At 37.7% G+C, this 21,246-nt stretch overlaps 1 protein-coding gene across 12 annotated transcripts in view; it reads left to right on the forward strand.

Moving 5' to 3' along the window:
- Nucleotides 1–21,246, forward strand: part of CTNNA3 (catenin alpha 3) — a 1,849,311-nt gene that overhangs the window by 1,673,369 nt on the left and 154,696 nt on the right. For all 12 annotated transcript variants that reach the window (XM_077125140.1, XM_077125142.1, XM_077125146.1 and 9 more), the window contains one exon: nucleotides 5,774–5,866. In XM_077125140.1, the coding sequence (XP_076981255.1) occupies nucleotides 5,774–5,866 (93 nt within the window). The remainder of the gene's footprint in view (nucleotides 1–5,773; nucleotides 5,867–21,246) is intronic.

Here is a 21,246-nt window from a genome sequence, read left to right on the forward strand (position 1 = left end):
TCTGGGCTAATCTTTGCTCAGAGATTGTATTCAGCAGTCTGCATTTGTTAATTAGATCAGCAATTGGGGATTACTTGAGCTTTTCTTACCTTGTTCCTAGTAAAATCTGCTTCTTTTCCCATGGGGAAGTGTCTCCAAAACCGCCTGCAGTTACACTGGGGAAAGGGTGCCAGTCTCCAAAATTTGGGAGACTTTTCATACAGTTGTGCTCAGTGATCTTGGCCCTTCCCATTCCAGACTGGTGTACTGTGTGTGTCTGGTCATGGAAGTGCCACCAACACTTGTTCCAGACAGTTCCTGACTATATACTAACTGCCTTTGAGAATAGCCTGACATTTTTAACTAAGAAGTTACTGAGTAATGATTAAAATTAAACATTCTTTCTAGATGAATGGGACATCTTCCTTTCAGTCTGGGCTAGAAAGAGTTCACCTTACAGAAAATCAATTATTTCCACCATTCCTGAGATCTCTGTGAGAGTAAGTCTTTGCTGGGGTACTGTTAAAGAAATAATCTTACTCTATATGTGATTAAAATCAGGTTGAAAAAGGTCTATTACTTGGCAGTTTGGAGAAAGCTGTGCATGTGGAATTTTATTAGACTCTGTATTGCAAGCACATTTGTGGCATATTTCTCAGGGACTGGAGCCTAGCCAAACTTCAAATTTTTTAATGTTTCTCTCCCTCTCTAGGTTCACTCTCTGCCCCCCATATCTGTAACCTAGCTCACTGTTCCCCCCTTCCCCCTCTTGTCGTAAACCGCCCATTTCCATAGCCCACCACAAAACAACAGGCCTTCCTGTTATTCTCTATACTTCCCTATCCCCAAAACATACCCTTCTGCCTAGCAACTGCCTACTACCTTGCATGATTGGCTGCCTCAGTGTGACGTGTAGACCCTTAGTTCCACCCCTCCTCCGAGTATACTTAAGCCTGTTGCTCGCCCAGCCCCGGGTCGTCGATAGAGCCCCGGGGTCTTCATACCCCAGAGGTCCCACTCTTCGGGTTCCCGGGTGACCCATCCCGGAGTGTAACAATAAAGGCTTAAAACCCGCATCTGGCCTGAGTGACGACTTCTTCGCGACCGCCGGCAGGGGAAAGACGCCGGCTTCGGCTTACCCAGGTTAATTCCCGCGAGCTCGCCCCCAAACCCACCCAGTGTACCAGTCCGCCGCCCGGCTGAGTTAATCCCCGGCACACATTATATTGTCAAAATCAGGTGAAAAAATTTAGAAATAGTGGTGATAGTCATATAACATTGTGAATACAATTAATACTACTAGAAATGCAAACTTTAAAATGGTTAATATGGCAATTTTTTACCACAATAAAAAGACTTTTCTAGTTTGCTAGCCGCCAGAATGCAATATACCAGAAACAGAATGGCTTTTAAAGTGGGAGTTTAATAAGTTGCTAGTTTACAGTTCTGAGGCCGAGAAAATGTCCCAATGAAAACAAGTCTATAGAAATGTCCAATCTAAGGCATTCAGGGGAAGATACCTTAGTTCAAGAAGGCTGACGACATTCAGCATTTCTCTCTCAGCTGGAAGGGCACATGGTGACCATGGCAGCATCTGCTGACTTTCTCTCCAGGCCTCTTGTTTCATGAAGCTCCCCAGGAGGCATTTTCCTTTTTCACTTCCAAAAGTCACTGGCTGGTGTACTCTCTGCTTCATGGTTCTGTGGTGTTCTGAAGCTTCTTCTTTTAAAGGATTCCAGTAAACTAATCAAGACCCACCTGATTAGGTGGAGATGTGTCTCCACCTAATCAAGTTTTATACCCACACTTGATTGAGTCATACATCTGTGGAGATAACCTAATCAAGTTTCCAACCTATAGTACTGAATAGGGATTATAAGAAACCTTTGCTTCCACAAGATTGATTAGGATCAAAACATGGCTCTTCTAGGGTATATAAATCCTTTCATACCAGCACAAAAACCATCAAAACAAACCAAAAAACTAGAAAAAAACCAAACAGGTAAATGCTACTAGAGACAGCTAGTAAGTACTATATCCATCCAGAATAAAATAGTAGTTGGAGAAACTGAAGTATAGAAATAGTTGGAGGCTTTCCAAGGTCCCAGTCTGAAAATGAATTTGGATTAATGTTGAATCATCTAAATTTTCACAAAAGTTTTATCAAAAAATATCTTTTGATAAAAAATAAAAAATGTTAAGGATGAGGAATAAAACAGTAGGGGAACAGGAGAAAAAGCAATTAACAAAAGGAAACAACTGTTTTCTGAGACCCAGCTGTGTCTCTGGGCCTTACTTTAAGCATCTTATTGCAATTGAGCCTTATAGCAACCTTCAGGGGTGGCTATTATTATCCTAATTTTGTTCTGAGGTAACAGAAGTTCAAAAAGGATAAACAAGTTGCCCAATATCTCATAATTACTAAATAGAGAACTAGAATTCAAATTTAGGTCTTCATTATTCAGCAGTATGGGGTTCGTCTACTCCATGACACTACCTCTAGGATAATTGGTCTTCCCTATCATGGAATGAAATTTGATTGGAAATAAACACATATGCACACATGCACACAGCTCCCAGATGTTCAATCTACTAAAGTTACCAAACGAGTGAAAAACAAGTTACTTTTAAGAACTTTTTAAAAATACTTGTTCTTTTATATTATGTATTTTCAGTCCTGAAGGAGTTGATATATACCCAAAAAGTGAATTGAGGACTCCTATTTCTGCTTTAGTTTCCACTTAATTGAAACTGTAGTGTTATGCGTTTAAGTTTATTTTTATAATACCATCCAACACATTTGCCTTGTAGAATGCAAAATGCTGCCAGCATGTGTTTTAAACACTCCCCCACTGATTTTGTTCATGAAAAGAATGGGTCAGTTCTGGTGGCTTTCCAAGAATCTTTTAGTCCCTTGTTAAAGACAAGGAAAACTACAGAAATATGTGGGTGTAAATGCTAAGTTTGTGTCTTCCTGCATCATCTCCAACAAAAATGGTACTTGTGGCTTCTAACAGCAGCAGTTGTTCTTAGCTTCTGCTAAATTATTTCATTTTGGGGTTGAATAAATTATTGGAATCAGTAAAGTTATATGCCACTACATGATGGGGTAAAACTCAAATAATAAACAATATGTTTATAAGAAACAGGTCACAAAAGTGGCACCACTCAGCTTTCAGTTGTAAAACAAGGACAGCAGGAAGAATATTTGATCAATAAATCTATTCAGATGTTACAGGAACTGGTGATATATCCACAAGGGAAATAGCAAGGATGCTGTCTCAAGAGTACTGTAGGAAGAATATACGAAATATGTAATAAAGAAATATCCAACTGTGTAGAAGTTCCACAGTGGTGAACACATGCTACTAATACCTGACAGAGTAAATTTCCTTGTGATCATATCTGCACATACTTGCAGCAATGGAAGACTCCAAAGAGATCAACTCATTTATCAGAATTACTGAGTATATTGGAGGCTTTGGTGAGAGGGGCAATATTAATGTCCAATAAGAGCCAGTTGAAACGAATGCAAAAGGGCCTTCTGCAAAGGGATGGATGCTACTCAGTGCAAGTATCAGAGAGCAAAGAAAGTGCTGGTTAAAGATTCTATGAGATGAGAAGTAACCTGAAGCCTTTAGCTAGTAAGAAATTAGTTGTTTTGCTCCACAATTTAGGCTCATCTTTGCAAATCTGCATCTCTGGACTGATTCCAAGGAAAGGAAGGTTCTTGTAACATTGAAGACAAACAATATCCCTGCATGTAAAGCAAGACCTAAGGGAAACCAGAGCTAGTTTAAGGAAACAGTCTTGCTCCTTTCCAGCCTTCAAGTGAGCACATCTGCATAAGAGATACAGAACCAAGGACATCTTCTACCTCATTTATAGTTGTATTTTTGTTTGTTTTTTTTTTTTTTTGGCATAACTTAAATGCTTGTTTTCTGTGTGGATTAAATTCTTGCCTAGTACTTTTGCCACATAAGGATAAAATGGTAGCATTTGCAATAATGGTTATCTTTAAATATCACGGTGATACTAAGGGAATGAAAACCTAGGACTAGGAAAAACAACACTAAATAAATAAAAAATCTTAGTTTGAAATACAGAAAATGGGAGCATAAAAGATATTATTAGTACAGGTTTTTGTTTATTCATCATGTTTAGTTAATATCTATTGTTTTAGCCCTCACAATTTTGCTTCATTCATTTAAAAGCTTGCATGTTTTAGGTGGTGATGATGTGACAATAAGCAAGGAGGACCTGGCCCTTGCCTCACAGAATAGCTAGTTTAAGAATTAACTGGATAATTTGACAAGCAATGATAAAGTATGATGAGTGTTATCAGGAAATATAGGAGACCTGTAAGCACTTAGCAGAGGAACCCAACCCAGTCTAAAGAACAGGAGAAAACTCCCTGAACAAGTGCTCGTTAAGCTAAGATTGAAAGAAGGAATGGAAATTAATCATCTTCATAGAATAGACATTAAAGTTCAAGTTAAGGTATTTGAGTTCTTAGGAAGTTTAATTTCTTGATAATTTTTGGTGGAAGTTTGATGGTGTTTAGTTAGGGTTCTCTAGAGAAACAAAATCAACAGGAAACACAAATATAAAACACATAAAGTGTCTCACCTAACCATGGGAATGCAGAGTCCAAAATCTGCTGGGCAGGCTGTGAAGCTGACAACTCGGATGGAGGGTCTGGATGAACTCCACAGGAGAGGCTCGCCAACTGAAGCAGGAAGAGAGCCTGTCTCTTCTGAATCCTCATTAAAAGGCTTCCGGTGATTAGATTAAGCATCACTCATTACAGAAGACACGCCCCTTGGCTGATTACAAATACAGCTGACATGATCATGATTAATTTAATTCTATGAAATGTCGTCATCGCAACAGACAGGCCAGTACTTGCCCAACCACACAGGTACCATCACTTGGCCAAGTTGACACATCAACCTGACCATGACAGATGGCTTGTGATTTTAATGATAATTACTCCATTTATTTATCATCTTAAGACATCTTGGTTTGTAGTAACCACATGCTGATTAGCCAGGTTGGTATCTATTGAGAGAAAAGCTTACTTGCAATCATTTAATATATATATATGGATATAATACACATACCATAAATTCACCCTATTAAAATACACAAATCAGTGTTTCTTAGTATGTTCACAAGGTTGTGAAGCCATCACCACCATTTAATTCCAAACCATTATCATCTCCCAAAAAAATCCCTTGCCCATTAACATTCACATCCCACTTTGCCATTTTCCTAGTCCCTAGCGACCATGAATCTACTTTTTTTCTCTATAGATTTGTATCTACTTTACATTTTCATTAATAGAATGTGGAATAGAATCTAGACATTTCCATAAATATATATTCAATAAATAGAATCATATAATAGGTGTGATGTGTGGCTTCTTTCAGTTAGAATAGTATTTTTAAGGTTCGTCAAGGTTAAACTGTATTAGTAGTTTGTTACTTTTTATTGGCAATTGGTATTCCATTGTATGGATCCACACTTTATTTATCCATTAATCAACAGATAGACATTTGGATTGTTTCCATTTCTAGGATACTATGAAGAGTGCAGCTATGAACTTTTGCATACATATTTTTGTGTGGACGTATGTCTTCATTTCTAATGGATGTCTATCTAGGAATGCAATTGCTGAGTCATGTGATAATTTTATATTTACCTTCTTGAGGAACTGCCAGACTGTTTCCAAAGCAGTTGCACCATTTTATATTCCCACCAGCAATATTTTGCCTTTTTTTTTTTTTAATAGACCCCAGAGGAGCTGGAGGATGTTTCTGACCTGGAAGAGGATTATGAGGTCCGCAGTCATACCAGCATTCAGACCGAAGGGAAAACAGACAGGGTAGGTCACCTCCATGGAGGGGAAAGCCCTGTGCTGTGCTTTAAGGGTTGTGTCCTCTCCTTGTCAGTCCAGCTGGGTTACTGGATCTGCAAGCAGTTTTGCAGAACACAGGGCAAAAAGCCTCAAAGTTCAGGGGCAGTAGAATGAGGGGAATTATCTTTCCTACCTGGACAGATCATAGCAAGGCTACTCCAGTCAGGTAGTGAATTATTCCACATTGCTTTTGGTCTTTATAGGAATCATGGGAATATAAAAGTGAAATATGTACATGACTGTTTAGAGTAGAAGAGAGAATTTGAAAAGTTGTAAATATAGTCTGAAATTCTAGGGGAAAAACACTTTCTGAGGCACTGCTCCCCTACTTTTTCTTCCTTGCTACAGTGCCCCCTTCTGCACCTATCCCCAGCATACATGCTCTCTCTCTCACACACACACACAGACACGTACACACGTGCGCACACACACTCGACTTCAAAAATGTTAATTTCTGAATTATTCTGCTTTGCTGTTCTTTGCTGTACTCATACCCAGTACATAGGGATCTGTGAAGGGTTGGTTTTCCAGCCATGGATACTTACAAACTACAGACCAGATTACCAGACTTGGGTTTGAAATCCAGGCAGTAGAGCGTAGTAGCTAAGACTCCTGGGAAGTCACCTGAATTGCCTGCTGCTTAGTTATGTAACTTAGGGAAGTCACTTAGTCTTCTTCTACCTCAGTTCCCTCATTTGTAGAATGAGGATACTAATAAAATTCTCTATATGAGGGTTATTGTGGAATTTAACTGAATTAACAACAAAAAGCACTTAACACAGTCCCCTGGTTTATAATAAATTTAAAAATTATGCTTGCTATTATTAGTAGTGGTAATATAGCAATAATGTAGTATAATTATCATCATCATCATTATTTCTATTACGTAATGAGTTAAATTTAGTGCCATAAAATTTGGAGAAGGAAGCAAATTCCTGATGTTCCCGCTGTGTCATGACCCCTTGTGAGCCTATTTGATGAAATGCTTTTATCCAAAAAAGGCTTGAGCATGCTGTGGTTTTGTAGCCTAGTTTATAGATAGTGGTTCAAAAGCATTTCAAGGCAAGATCTATTTAGTAAGCCCCATGCAACAAATGCATGTCAGTATACATTTTCTTAAATAAAAATGCTGGTCTGCTCCCGCCAATGTTCTGATACATTGTTATATTCTGTGATTTGTGGAAACTGTTTCATTTAGGAAAACAAACAAACAAAAAACTAGACTTTAAGCCTTAACACAGTTTACTGATAGTGCTCTGGATTTCTGTCTCCTAAGAATGGAAAATAAGGTGAATGAATTAAAATATATATATATTCAATTTTAACTGATACAAAGAGGCGGATTCTGTTCTACTTCTCTTTCTGATTATCTCCTTTTTTACCCCATAGCATATCATGCTAAAAAAATACATTTTATTTCTATTCATCTACTTTTACATATGTGAAATGAATGTTAAAAAAAGAACAATAATACCTTGCATTTACATATTTTTATTTACAGTTTACTGAATATTTTCTCATATCTTATAAATAAATATGTCAGTAGGATATGGAAAAAGATGAATTTTTAAAAACTCCGTTTTTTCAGATTCTGAGATTGCCCAGAATTGGTGTTTCTCAGCCAAAACAGCTGTGTTTTATTAGAACTATTTGTTTTCTCTGATTTTAGTAGTATCTCATGTTTATCTTTCAGTTGAGGAAAATGGCCTATAAATAGATTATATTGTTATATAGGAGGATAGTATGTGATAGTATATTTGCCTATGCTACCTTCTTGAGTTTCCATTTCTTGTTGATGATCTGGGTCATTTGTCAGGCCTTGTTTTAATTGCCTCCTATTCACCTCATTGGTAAAAGAGAGAGAGTCCTGCCTTAGGGTTATGGAAATGGCTGAATACATAACACCCTATACTGGACAGAAGAATTTGGCAGTGGTTTATTAGTCCACACAATCACAGCTCCTGGAGGAGAACAGCATGCTGTGCAGCAGAACTACAGAGGGGTTGCATCTGGGAACAGAGTGAACCAGCAGCAGCTGTGAGAGATAGGCTTTATAGTATCAAAGCATTGGGGTTACTGCTGGTTTTGTGGGCCAATGTGATTGCCTTGTTTGAATAGTTCCTTTGGCTGGCAGAAAACTGAAACCCACAAATCAGGAATAGGCAGGAACTGCATTGGTCTCTTAGCTAAGGCAGGTTGTTTGCAAGTGGACCTCTTCCACCAGAAAAGAGTGAGGAGGGAAACTTGCAGGTAGGCCATTTAGGGCCCTTCCAGTTTCACCAGATGTTAAGGCATCACATCATACTGGACCTTAATTTTAGAGTATATACCACAGTACTATAGAAGACAAGGTCACACAGTCTCTGGAGTTAGTCGCCTTCAAATCTATTAGGCATCATTAGTAAAAGATCAGACCTTCCAAAGGGTAATGAAATTGGAAATGAATTTTTCTGAAAGCATGAAAGTTTGCTCATGCTTTTAGTGAAGTGACTGAGTGATTCACTTAGATTGATGCTGAATCACAGCATGTGGGGGATGGATGCCAGGGCTTACCAGGTAATTGATAAGAGGAAATTTTATTAAACTTTTAAAGCTTATTTTTATTTTATTAAAAATTTTAATAAAATTTTTAAAATTTTATTAAAAGGGTACCCTTTTAGGGTACCAGTATAAGGATAAGCATGCCTTAATTTTCATTCAGGCAGCATGCCAACCTTGGCTAAGACACAACTTAGAAACATTTCTTCATCTAAAACTGAGAATATACCATAGCTCTTCACAGCTTCATTGGTAACTTCAAATAAAGTAACGCATATGAGAAGATTTTATAAGCTTTAAAGTTGCATGCTAAAATGGTAAACATCTTATTACTACTATTTTAATTTTAATTTCATTTTTGGACTGGATTACTGGTCAGCTAGATGGCCCTGTGTCCAGGTGATTGTCTCTGTAGACTTGGATATTAGGAGTCTTTATAGATGCCACTACTTCTCACCTTGTGGAAATCACCCCTGAAACTGCTCTGTGTCCTGGGTTTCTGTTCCATTCTGCACACACAGCTCCCTGAAAATCCCTTTATTAGGAATGCCCCGTGGGTCACATTCTCACCCTTGATGTAGTGACATCGATCCCTGACCAGCAGATGTACTGCATGCATTACATGGAACCTGGCCACTCTCTGATCTACTGTATATCCTCTGCATAAATTCCACACACCCAACACAATTTTTAAAACCTGAGCTATATATGTTGACTTTAGAGGCCTGCAGGATCTGGGATCAGTGAGTTCTGACCTCCTATTCCATCTCTCTCTCCTGTGTTTACCCTACTTTAGACACTCTGGCTTTCTTTCTGGCCCTGTACGTTCTGTGATGTCCTGTCTCAGAGCCTTTGTGTTTGCTGTTCCTCCTGCTCAGAATGTTCTCCCTCCAATCCTCTCATCTTTCATTTCTCAATTTAGTCACCTCTTTGTGGAGATGCTTTCTTAATACCCTAACTAACACAGACTCCACAGTCCCTTTTTAACACACCACCCTGCTTTATAATCTTCATGGTATTTACTAATACATGACATTTTCTTATGTATTAATGTGTTTGTATTTTTTTCTTTCTTTTTGGGGGATGGCTGGGGGTGGGTGGCTCTGTTTATACTTGGAGAATACAGACAATTGTATAAACAAAGCCTGGGAAAGTTACCTGACCTATAGTAGATATTCAGGAAATAGTTGTCAACTGACTCTGACTCTAACTTCCTGCCCCCACAACAGTGATGCTGAGAGCATCAGTAATAATAGTAACTACTATGTAGAGGGTCTACTCTATGACCAACACTTTGATTCTCACTGTATTGGACTCCTATTATGCTGCATTTCACATCTTTTTATTATGGGTGCTGTATCAGAGGGGTATAACATGATCACACCTTGCCTCACCTCACTTTCTGCCTTAGAGTTTCCCTCTAGCTGCCGTATGGGATCCCTGTAGGAAGCTACTCAGCCATTATAATACATGCATAACTTTGCAAGACATGAATACCCCACAGAGCAACCCTTGACTCAATATTGCCCAAGGGACAGACAATTCTGAAATGCATTTTATGCAGACCCTCAAGAGGTCCCCAGTAAGACCAAGCCTCAGTTTCCACAGTAGTGACTTGCCGATCGTGTTTTCTTGAATTGACTCTTTTCTTTCCTGATTCATTCTATTCAAGCTCTCAATCCTGTCCTCTAGGATCTATTCTCAAAATAAGCTGCCTTTCATACCCATGGTCTAATTTTGGGGAAAATAAGATAATAAAATCACTTCACATATGCTATTTTATTTCATTCTCACATCTACTTTACAATATTAATTTTATAATCCTGATTTTACTAATAATATCACTGAGGTTCAGATTTATATAACTGATCTAGAATTGTATTTTGTTTTCTGGCTGAGATCTTTGGTGATCATGTCAGTCCAGTAACTATGTAAAGCAAATAAAGTGAATCATTTACTTAAAAACAAACAAATACCCACAACAAACCTAGCAAATCATCAATAGAATGAGAAAGAGAACACAGCAAAGAATGTCACAGAAATCTGAGAATGGAAAAATAGGCATTTTCTTATAAATTTTAAGCATTTTAAGAATTATGATTTCTTATAAATTTTATAAATAATGGTATAATGTGGATAAAACTGTATTGTCGGATATCTGTCTATCTTGTAAGCTCCTCACAAAAGATTGTGCTCTGACTCTGAATTTTAGAAAAGACAGGTGGCCAAGGAGGATAGTTCTAATCTACTCCATATCTTCATCACCTGACCAGTACCAGTAGTGTGTTTAGCGGGTTTAATCTTCTCTATCAAGCATCTCATATACCTAACAAATCTATAGTCCCTATAATAATATGTCTGTTCTTGAAATGTATTAGTATGTATATGTAGTCTCATATCCGTTTGATATTTTCTTCTCTCCGTATTTCATCCAGCATTCCTTAATTTGCATCTGTTGGATGAGTATACCTTTTGACACATTTCCCAGGTATAATCCATTTGAAAAGACACAATAAAATGTAGAAGTGCAGTCTGTTGAGAATTCTTTGGACACATACCATTCTCAATGTGACAAGTATTCCGTCTCCTTTTATTTTGCTGTTGTTATTAATGAGCAAGTGTCTTTTTGTTTTTTTTTAGATTATACAAATATGTTATATTTTATATGTACTAGAACCAATTTCAGGCACTGTTTAGTAATGGAGTGACAGTTATTTATTATCATTTTACTTTCTGCATTTCACTCCCAGTAGCTTTAGCTCAACATCATCTGTTATTGCTGTCATCAGTGGCAAATGTCACTGGGCACTGTAAAGGTCTGTAACTAACAGATATTGATTTAGAGTCCACATTCGATGAGAGCAAAATACTAAAAGACCAATAGTCCATGCCTTATGAAGTGGCATTGGTATAACAGTGGAAATTAGTGAGCATGTTAATTATTAAACAGGAATACTCTCTGGAAAGATGCTGTGATTATTTCTAGGGATCAAGCGCTCCACAGTAACAAAGGAATTTGAGTTTAAAGAACATTCTTCACAGAACTCATTGTTTATTCTGTCCATGCTCTTAGCAAGGTTAAACCAAATATCTTTTATCTTATAAAGGCATATTTACAAAAGACATGAAAATAGACTCCTATTAAGATCATCAAATTCCTAAACTTATTGATAATAAGATTTTTGTAAGTCCTATAAACTTCCTCAAAGATTATACTAAATAGATGCCAAATCATATTTTCTGTTTAAATAGAGTGGTGTCAGTTATCATTTAACATTTTACCATATGGAACATTTTTAACTGGTGTCTTAATTCACAGAATCTCTAGGGTTTGGCTTCTTCTTCTTGATTTGTTAATTATAGAATTAGGGCTCAAGTAATTTAAATGGTTTATGCAAAGTATGTAGACTGGGACCAAATATCAGGTCTTCTGTCTCCAACCACATGCTCATAACAGGTGGAATTTTAAACTTGAGTAAAGCTTCATCATCCCTTAGGATCACATTACCCTGCTATTGCTACAACCAGTGTTATAAAGAGTTAGTATTATAATTGCTATACCGGAAAGATGATTTGTGAAACTGAAATCCATAAACCTTAACATCAGATCTGTGTAAGCCTCATAAAGTTCCATTTGTCCCAACCTACACTTTCATTGTTCCTCTTTGATATAAGAAAAAGGGCAACAGATTCCTTTGTTTTACTTCTGTTTACAAGCTGCTAAGTTATGTCTAGACCCTGGAATTCTCCCTGTTGGGTCATCTTTGTCTTTGTGGGGTGGAATGGAGAGTTACTCAAGTAGAGTGATATTGTAGGAGACCTTGGAGGACGAGGTCTCCAAGCATGGCTTCCAGAAAGCAGTATCAGTTATGGCTTCAATCTCTCATTGCACTGGCCTCTGTAGCATTTCAATAAAGGGAACATTCTAATTTTGAGTCTTTTTTCCTAGTCTATTGTCTACACTTTAGGACAGCAACAGCACTGTAGACTTGGGAAACTGTTAATGAGCTAGCAGGAGTGCAACTAAGACTGCTGGGGGACAATTGTGGTTTTGAAAGATTCTTAATAAAATGGACTAAAAGAGAATTTTATGTTCACCCAATACAGTGGGTGAACAAGAGATTTGCCTTTTCTGTGACTGCTGAATAATGTAGAAGTTAAGAATATGGATTTTGGAGTCATCTAAACCTTGGAACAAATATTGATTCTACTGCCCATATAACCTTAGGAAATTTATTTTATGTTTCTAACTTCCAGTTTCCTCATCTATGAAATGGTAATAATAGTAGTATCTATTTTATTGGAAGTTTTGAAAATTAACTTACATTTAATCCAATTCCAGGCACAATGGAGATGCTCAAAGTTTTTTGATGTTTATGAAATAACTTGCATAAGTAGAAATGTGTTTGTGCCACTAATATGCCTTGACTTTTTTTTGAGTCATGAGTTCAAGGAGCTTTGTAAACATAAATTTCTCAACCTCCTGACTTGGTACTACTTATTTTCCTCATTTTCTAGTTCCAGTGTCTTTGACCTCTGAAATATTCTGCTAAAAATCTTTCAAAATTGGTTTTTCCACAAGAGAGAGACACAACAGTAAATTAATGGGATTCTTAAAGATGCTGGGAATATTATGTAAATCTTCAGTCTGTAAATAATGTAGCATTAAAGTAATGGTCAACCAAAGCAATTCTTGATAGTAAGATAAAATAGAAAATTTGACTCACTTCTGGTTAAGTTGTTTCCATCCTCCCCCCCTTAATTCCACATTTGTTGAATAACTGGCATTTAGCTGGTAGTTTCTCTTTTTGGTGGAAGTTTTGTAGCTTGGTGTTCCATTAGTTCCCACCTTTTTCAGATTCCTCAGTCATCTTTATAAAGTTGTATGGAGCTTTAATTCCTAGTTATTATGGTAGGTATCAATAAAACAAAGAGAAAGAAAAATAAACCTCATCCTCATATTTATAAGCTGCATCTTAGAGACAAGTTTACAAGTAGGCATTTAAAATCAGCTTTTCTTTTTCTACCTCTGTCCAAGAAGGGCATATGCTCCAGTGATTCTTCCCTTTGCCTGTGCTGCTTGAAAATCAACAAGATCTAATAAACACAAGAGCAAAGATTTCGTTTTGTCTCATACAATTTAAACTTTAATCATAGTGTCTTGGGGATGTGGGGTGAAAAATGGTACCCATTTAACAGTACTGAATCAGGACAGGTCTTTATCTCAGGTTATTTGAAGCTTGAGTTAAATTCAATGACCAGAATATTAAAAACAAAACAAAACACTTTAACATTTATAAATTTAATGATAGTCATTTCATATTTCGACATGACGATATTATGCCACCCTTGAAAATATATTATTCATTATATTAACTGATAGCTAACACTTACAGGGATTGTAACATGAAGTCTTGATTAGTTTGGCGACTAAGATTTGTTATATCTTTACCATTATATTGACTTAATGGCATGTAGTTTGTAAACCTGTTCTACATTGGAGAAAAATTGTGAGGCCATGAATATATGTAACTCTTTAAGTAGAAATAAATTAGGACCGAAATACGAACAGTTGCCTAGGTTACTGGACACAACTTTAAAACATCAACAGGAGGAAATGAATTGGAGTATATAAAATTTTAAAATATTGGAGATGATGCTTGGTGCAAAAAAAAAAAAAAAAACCAGCAATGTTCACTCTAACATCATGTTGTTGGTAGAGAGAACACCCTCATTGTTGCTTGTTTACATGGAGTTAGGTGATATCCTCAAGAAGAGCAAAAATGTCATGGATGGGTAATTTACTGTAAAAACTGGAAGCATTTTGATAGCCCCTATTTGTTTTCAGAATACACTGTTAATAATTCAAATTTATGCTGTATTGGGGAAACATGGCCTCATTACCTTCATCATGATATGAATTTGGCTTGGTTTAGTATGAAAAATACAACTTGAGTGAACCTGGAAGAAAATACATTATTAGCAGCACTGCAGCAGGCAGTGCATTTTCTGATCATTGGTTTTTATAATTCCAATTGCTTATTTAGAAATAATTCCATTTTCTTACTTTTTTGGGCAATCCTTCTCAGTTTACTTCGTAGTTTCCTCTTCTTTTGTCCATTTCTTAAACATTAGGGTTCATTAGAGTTCTGATCTAAACCCTGTAATCTTCCAGTCTTCCCTCTTTGCCTTAACATTCTCATGCAGTTCCCAAGACTTCAGATAGCAATGTAGGTATGTGCCTCCAGCCAGTTCCTGTCTTCTGAGCTCTGGCTACACATACTGGCAGGCCTGAAAGTTTCCTCTCCTTGAATGATTCACTGATACCTGTGGGCATGTATTGTTTCCAAGCCTCAATGCATTTTCTTCTTCCACAGATATACCAAAACTCCTGTGTTTCTTGGCACCTCTATACATTCTGTTTAACAAGTATGTAATGGGGAAGCATTTTTGAGTCCTTCCTTCAGCTAATCACACAATGTCTTCTGAGTATACTATGTTCTAAGTATTTTATGAACTTGTCTGGTTTTGTTGTTGCTGCTGTGGTTTTATCTTTTTTCACTATCGCTGTCTTAGTTCAGGCACTGGCATCTCTTACCTGGATTTCAACAGCAGGCTCCTAGAAGGTCTCTTGTCTCCAATTTTGCATCCTTCAATTCTCCACACAGCTCATGTGGTATTTCTAAAGTGCAAATCTCTCACCTATCACCATACATAAAAATCCTTCAGGGTCTTAGTATTTCCCCTTTCCATTTGTGAGCAATACAGTCCATTAATGTCCTGTGTAAGGAACTTAGGATCTACTCCCTGCTTATCCCTTTTGCCTCATACTTCACCATTTTTCTCTCCAAATCAACCCCTTTGTGCAGAATTCTCAGTTCTTATAGTGCTAAACTGCCTCACATCCGGACCCTCCAAAGAGAAAGTTTCCTCAACTCCCTACCTCCTCATCACCAGTGAATACCTGCTCATTATTAGTATTCCATATTAGTCAAGCCTTCTCTGCCTATCAAGTCCAATTTGAGTTTTCTTCCTACATGCATCTGTGACACATAGAATATCCCACATCATGCTATTAATTATGCTTGTATAACTTATATAATGGCTTTTCTTGCCCTAGAAGATTCTAACCTGCAGTAGAACGGGGAATGTATATGCCTATTTTACTGTTATATTTATAAAATCTTATACACTGTTTGATACACGTAAATTCTAATACATATAAAATAAAAGAAGATAATGAGAGCCTTTCTTTTATAATAACATCTCACCCCAAAGGTACACAGATCCTCAATATATTGAACCTAGGGGATTGTAGTAATTTCCTTCCGGACTTTTCTTCCTGAAGTTGTTGTTTTCCCTTCTAGCAGTTCTATCTGTCCTTGCCAGATAATTCTTACTATAAATTGCTAGTTCACTACTCTGAAGTCATAGATGATTCCTCTCCATCACTTGTGAGTATTTAAGTATCAGTTACTCTGCTAGTTTCCCAAAGTCCTTCACAAGGCCCCCTAGCCCTTAGCCATCTAAAGGCATATATGTCCAAAAATGATATGTTGCTAAAATGATCTTGCATTCCTGAAAGATAGAACCATCCCTATGTCCATATTCATGTTGTTTTCCATGTCAAAAATTTCCACATTTTGGGCTCAAGCAAGATCCCTGGAAGATGGCGGCTTAGTAAGGAACACACATCTTAGTTCCTCCTCCAGAGCAACTACTAGGTGACCAGAAACAGTAGAGAACAGCTCCCACACCCACGGCAGGGACCGGATACACAGCGTACCCCAGTCTGGACTGGCTGGACTGGCTGCGAGAGTCCGCTGCGGTGAGCTCCACGAGTGGCACGCGCTTTCCCAGGCTGCGGCGGCTGGCAGCCGATGCCCCTCCCTCCCTCCTTCCCGGAACGGCTGAGAATCTCGGAGAGGCAAGTTCCCCAAGCCGTGGTGGCCGGCAGCTGGCACCACTCTCTCGCGGGTGGCTTCCCGGTCCGGCGGCGAACCTTGGATCAGCGACCTCCCCAAGCCACGGCGGCCGGTGCCCCTCTCCCACAGGCAGCTTCCTGGTCCAGCGGCGAATCTTGGATCAGTGAGCTCCCCAAGCGGTGGCGGCCGGCGGCCGGTGCCCCTCCCCCACAGGCAGCTTCCCGGAGGGAGAGGAGGGAGTCTCCGACAGTGGCAGGGACTGGGCCCAACCAAACACCAGTAGTGGCATTAATAAAGGAGCCACAACATCTTTTGCTGGTGGGACCCACAGACAGACAAGTGCCACATACTGGGCAGGATAAAAAAAAACAGAGCCCAGAGACTTCACAGGAAAGTCTTTCAACCTGCTGGGTCTCACACTCAGGGAAATCTGATTAAATGTCCAGACCCCAGCAAAAAAATAACAAATCACACCAGGAAAATTGAAGACATGGCCTAGTCAAAGGAACACACCAATAGTTCAAATGAGATACAGGAGCTGAGACAACTAATTCTGAATATATGAACAGAAATGGAAAACCTCTTCAAAAACCAGATCAATAAATTGAGGGAGGACATGAAGAAGGCAAGAGATTAACAAAAAGAAGAAATGGAAAGTCTGAAAAAACAAATCACAGAACTTATGGGAATGAAAGATACAGTAGAAGAGATGGAAAAAAAAAAAACAATGGAAACCTACAATGGTAGATTTCAAGAGACAGAGTATAGAATTAGTGAACTGGAGGATGGAACATCTGAAATCCAAAAAGAAACAGAAACTATAGGGAAAAGAATGGAAAAATTTGAGCAGGGGCTCAGGGAATTGAATGATAATATGAAGTGCACAAATATACGTGTTGTGGGTGTCACAGAAGGAGAAGAGAAGGGAAAAGGAGGAGAAAAACTAATGGAAGAAATTATCACTGAAAATTTCCCAACTCTTATGAAAGACCTAAAATTACAGATCCAAGAAGTGCAGCGCACCCCAAAGAGAATAGATCCAAATAGGCGTTCTCCAAGACACTTACTAGTTAGAATGTCAGAGGTCAAAGAGAAAGAGAGGATCTTGAAAGCAGCAAGAGGAAAACTATCCATCACATACAAGGGAAACCCAATAAGACTATGTGTAGATTTCTCAGCAGAAACCATGGAAGCAAGAAGACAGTGGGATGATATATTTAAATTACTAAAAGAGAAAAACTGCCAACCAAGACTTCTATATCCAGCAAAATTGTCCTTCAAAAATGAGGGAGAAATTAAAACATTCTCAGACAAAAAGTCACTGAGAGAATTTGTGACCAAGAGACCAGCTCTGCAAGAAATACTAATGGGAGCACTACAGACTGATATGAAAAGACAGAAGACAGAGGTGTGGAGAAGAGTGTAGAAAGAAGGAAAATTAGATATGATATATATAATACAAAAGGCAAAATGGTACAGGAAAGTATTACCCAAACAGTAGTAACACTAAATGTTAATGGACTGAATTCCCCAATCAAAAGACATAGACTGGCAGAATGGATTAAAAAACAGGATCCTTCTATATGCTGTCTACAGGAAACACAATTAGTCCCAAAGATAAACATAGGTTGAAAGTGAAAGGTTGGGAAAAGATATTTCATGCAAATAACAACCAGAAAAGAGAAAGAGTAGCTATACTAATATCCAACAAATTAGACTTCAAATGTAAAACAGTTAAAAGAGACAAAGAAGGATACTATCTACTAATAAAAGGAACAATTCAACAAGAAGACATAACAATCATAAATATTTACACACCGAATCAGAATGCCCCAAAATACGTGAGGAATACACTACAAATATTGAAAAGGGAAATAGACACATCTACCATAATAGTTGGAGACTTCAATTCCCCACTCTCAATAATGGACAGAACATCTAGACAGAGGATCAATAAAGAAACAGAGAATTTGAATATTACAATAAATGAGCTAGACTTAACAGACATTTATAGGACATTACATCCCACAACAGCAGGATACACCTTTTTCTCAAGTGCTCATGGATCATTCTCAAAGATAGACCATATGATGGGTCACAAAGCAAGTCTCAACAAATTTAAAAAGATTGAAATCATACACAACACTTTCTCAGATCATAAAGGAATGAAGTTGGAAATCAATAATAGGCAGAGTGCCAGAAAATTCATAAATACGTGGAGGCTCAATAACACACTCTTAAACAACCAGTGGGTCAAGGAAGAAATTACAAGAGAAATTAGTAAATATCTCGAGGCAAATGAAAATGAAAACACAACATATCAAAACCTATGGGACGCAGCAAAGGCAGTGCTAAGAGGGAAATTTATTGCCCTAAATGCCCATATCAAAAAAGAAGAAAGGGCAAAACTTCGGGAATTAACTGTCCACTTGGAAGAACTGGAGAAAGATCAGCAAACTAACCCCAAAGCAAGCAAAAGGAAAGAAATAACAAAGATTAGAGCAGAAGTAAATGAAATTGAGAATGTGAAAACAATAGAGAAAATCAATAAGACCAGAATTTGATTCTATGAGAAAATCAACAAGATTGATGGGCCCTTAGCAAGACTGACAAAAATAAGAAGAGAGAGGATGCAAATAAATAAGATCAGAAATGGAAGAGGAGACATAACCACTGACCTCACAGAAATAAAGGAGGGAATAACAGCATACTATGAACAATTTTATGCTAATAAATACAACAATGTAGATGAAATGGACAAGTTCCTAGAAAGGCATGAACAACCAACTTTGACTCAAGAAGAAATAGATGACATCAACAAACCAATCACAAGTAAAGAAATTGAATCAGTCATACAAAGCTGCCCAAAAAGAAAAGTCCAGGACCAGATGGCTTCACATGTGAATTCTACCAAACATTCCAGAAAGACTTAGTACCAACCCTGCTCAAACTCTTCAAAAAAACTGAAGTGGAGGGAAAGCTACCTAATTCATTCTATGAAGCCAACATCACCCTCATACCAAACCAGGCAAAGATATTACAAAAAAAGAAAACTACAGACCAATCTCTCTAATGAATTTACGTGCAAAAATCCTCAACAAAATTCTAGCAAATTGAATCCAGCAACACATTAAAAGAATTATACATCATGACCAAGTAGGATTCATTCCAGGTATGCAAGGATGGTTCAACATAAGAAAATCAATTAATGTAATACACCATATCAACAAATCAAAGCAGAAAAATCACATGATCATCTCAATTGATGCAGAGAAGGCATTTGACAAGATTCAACATCCTTTCCTGTTGAAAACACTTCAAAGGATAGGAATACAAGGGAACCTCCTTAAAATGATAGAGGGAATATATGAAAAACCCACAGCTAATATCATCCTCAATGGGGAAAAATTGAAAACTTTCCCCCTAAGATCAGGCACAAGACAAGGATGTCCATTATCACCACTGTTATTCAACATCGTGTTGGAGGTTCTTGCCAGAGCAATTAGACAAGAAAAAGAAATACAAGACATCAAAATTGGAAAGGAAGAAGTAAAACTATCACTGTTTGCAGATGATGTGATACTATACGTCGAAAACCCTGAAAAATCCACAACAAAACTACTAGAGCTAATAAATGAGTACAGCAAAGTAGCAGGCTACAAGATCAACATTCAAAAATCTGTAGTGTTTCTATACACTAGCAATGAACAAGCTGAGGGGGAAATCAAGAAACGAATTCCATTTACAATTGCATCTAAAAGAATAAAATACTTAGGAATAAATTTAACTAAAGAGACAAATGACCCATACAAAGAAAACTACAAAAAACTGTTAAAAGAAATCACAGAAGACCTAAATAGATGGAAGGGGATACTGTGTTCATGGATTGGAAGACTAAACATAGTTAAGATGTCAATTCTACCTAAATTGATTTACAGATTCAATGCAATACCAATCAAAATCCCAACAACTTATTTTTCAGAAATAGAAAAACCAATAAGCAAATTTATCTGGAAGGGCAGGGTGCCCCGAATTGCTAAAAGTATCTTGAGGAAAAAAAACGAAGCTGGAGGTCTCACACTGCCTGACTTTAAGGCATATTATGAAGCCACAGTGGTCAAAACAGCCTGGTACTGGCATAAAGATAGATATATCGACCAATGGAATCGAATAGAGTGCTCAGATATAGACCCTCTCATCTATGGACATTTGATCTTTGATAAGGCAGTCAAGCCAACTCACCTGGGACAGAAGAGTCTCTTCAATAAATGGTGCCTAGACAACTGGATATCCATATGCAAAAGAATGAAAGAGGACCCGTATCTCACACCCTATACAAAAGTCAACTCAAATGGATCAAAGATCTAAACATTAGGTCTAAGACCATAAAACAGTTAGAGGAAAATATAGGGAGACAGCTTATGAATCTTACAATTGGAGGTGATTTTATGGACCTTAAACCTAAAGCAAGAGCACTGAAGAAGGAAATAAATAAATGGGAACTCCTCAAAATTAAACACCTTTGTGCATCAAAGAACTTCATCAAGAAAGTAGAAAGACAGCCTACACAATGGGAGACAATATTTGGAAACGACATATCAGATAAAGGTCTAGTATCCAGAATTTATAAAGAGATTGTTCAACTCAACAACAAAAAGATAGCCATCCCAATTACAAAATGGGAAAAAGACTTGAACAGACACCTCTCAGAAGAGGAGATACAAATGGCCAAAAGGCACATGAAGAGATGCTCAATGTCCCTGGCCATTAGAGAAATGCAAATCAAAACCACAATGAGATATCATCTCACACCCACCAGAATGGCCATTATCAACAAAACAGAAAATGACAAGTGCTGGAGAGGATGTGGAGAAAGAGGCACAC

This window comes from Tamandua tetradactyla, chromosome 13, assembly GCF_023851605.1.
Source record: "Tamandua tetradactyla isolate mTamTet1 chromosome 13, mTamTet1.pri, whole genome shotgun sequence".
NCBI lineage: Eukaryota > Metazoa > Chordata > Mammalia > Pilosa > Myrmecophagidae > Tamandua > Tamandua tetradactyla.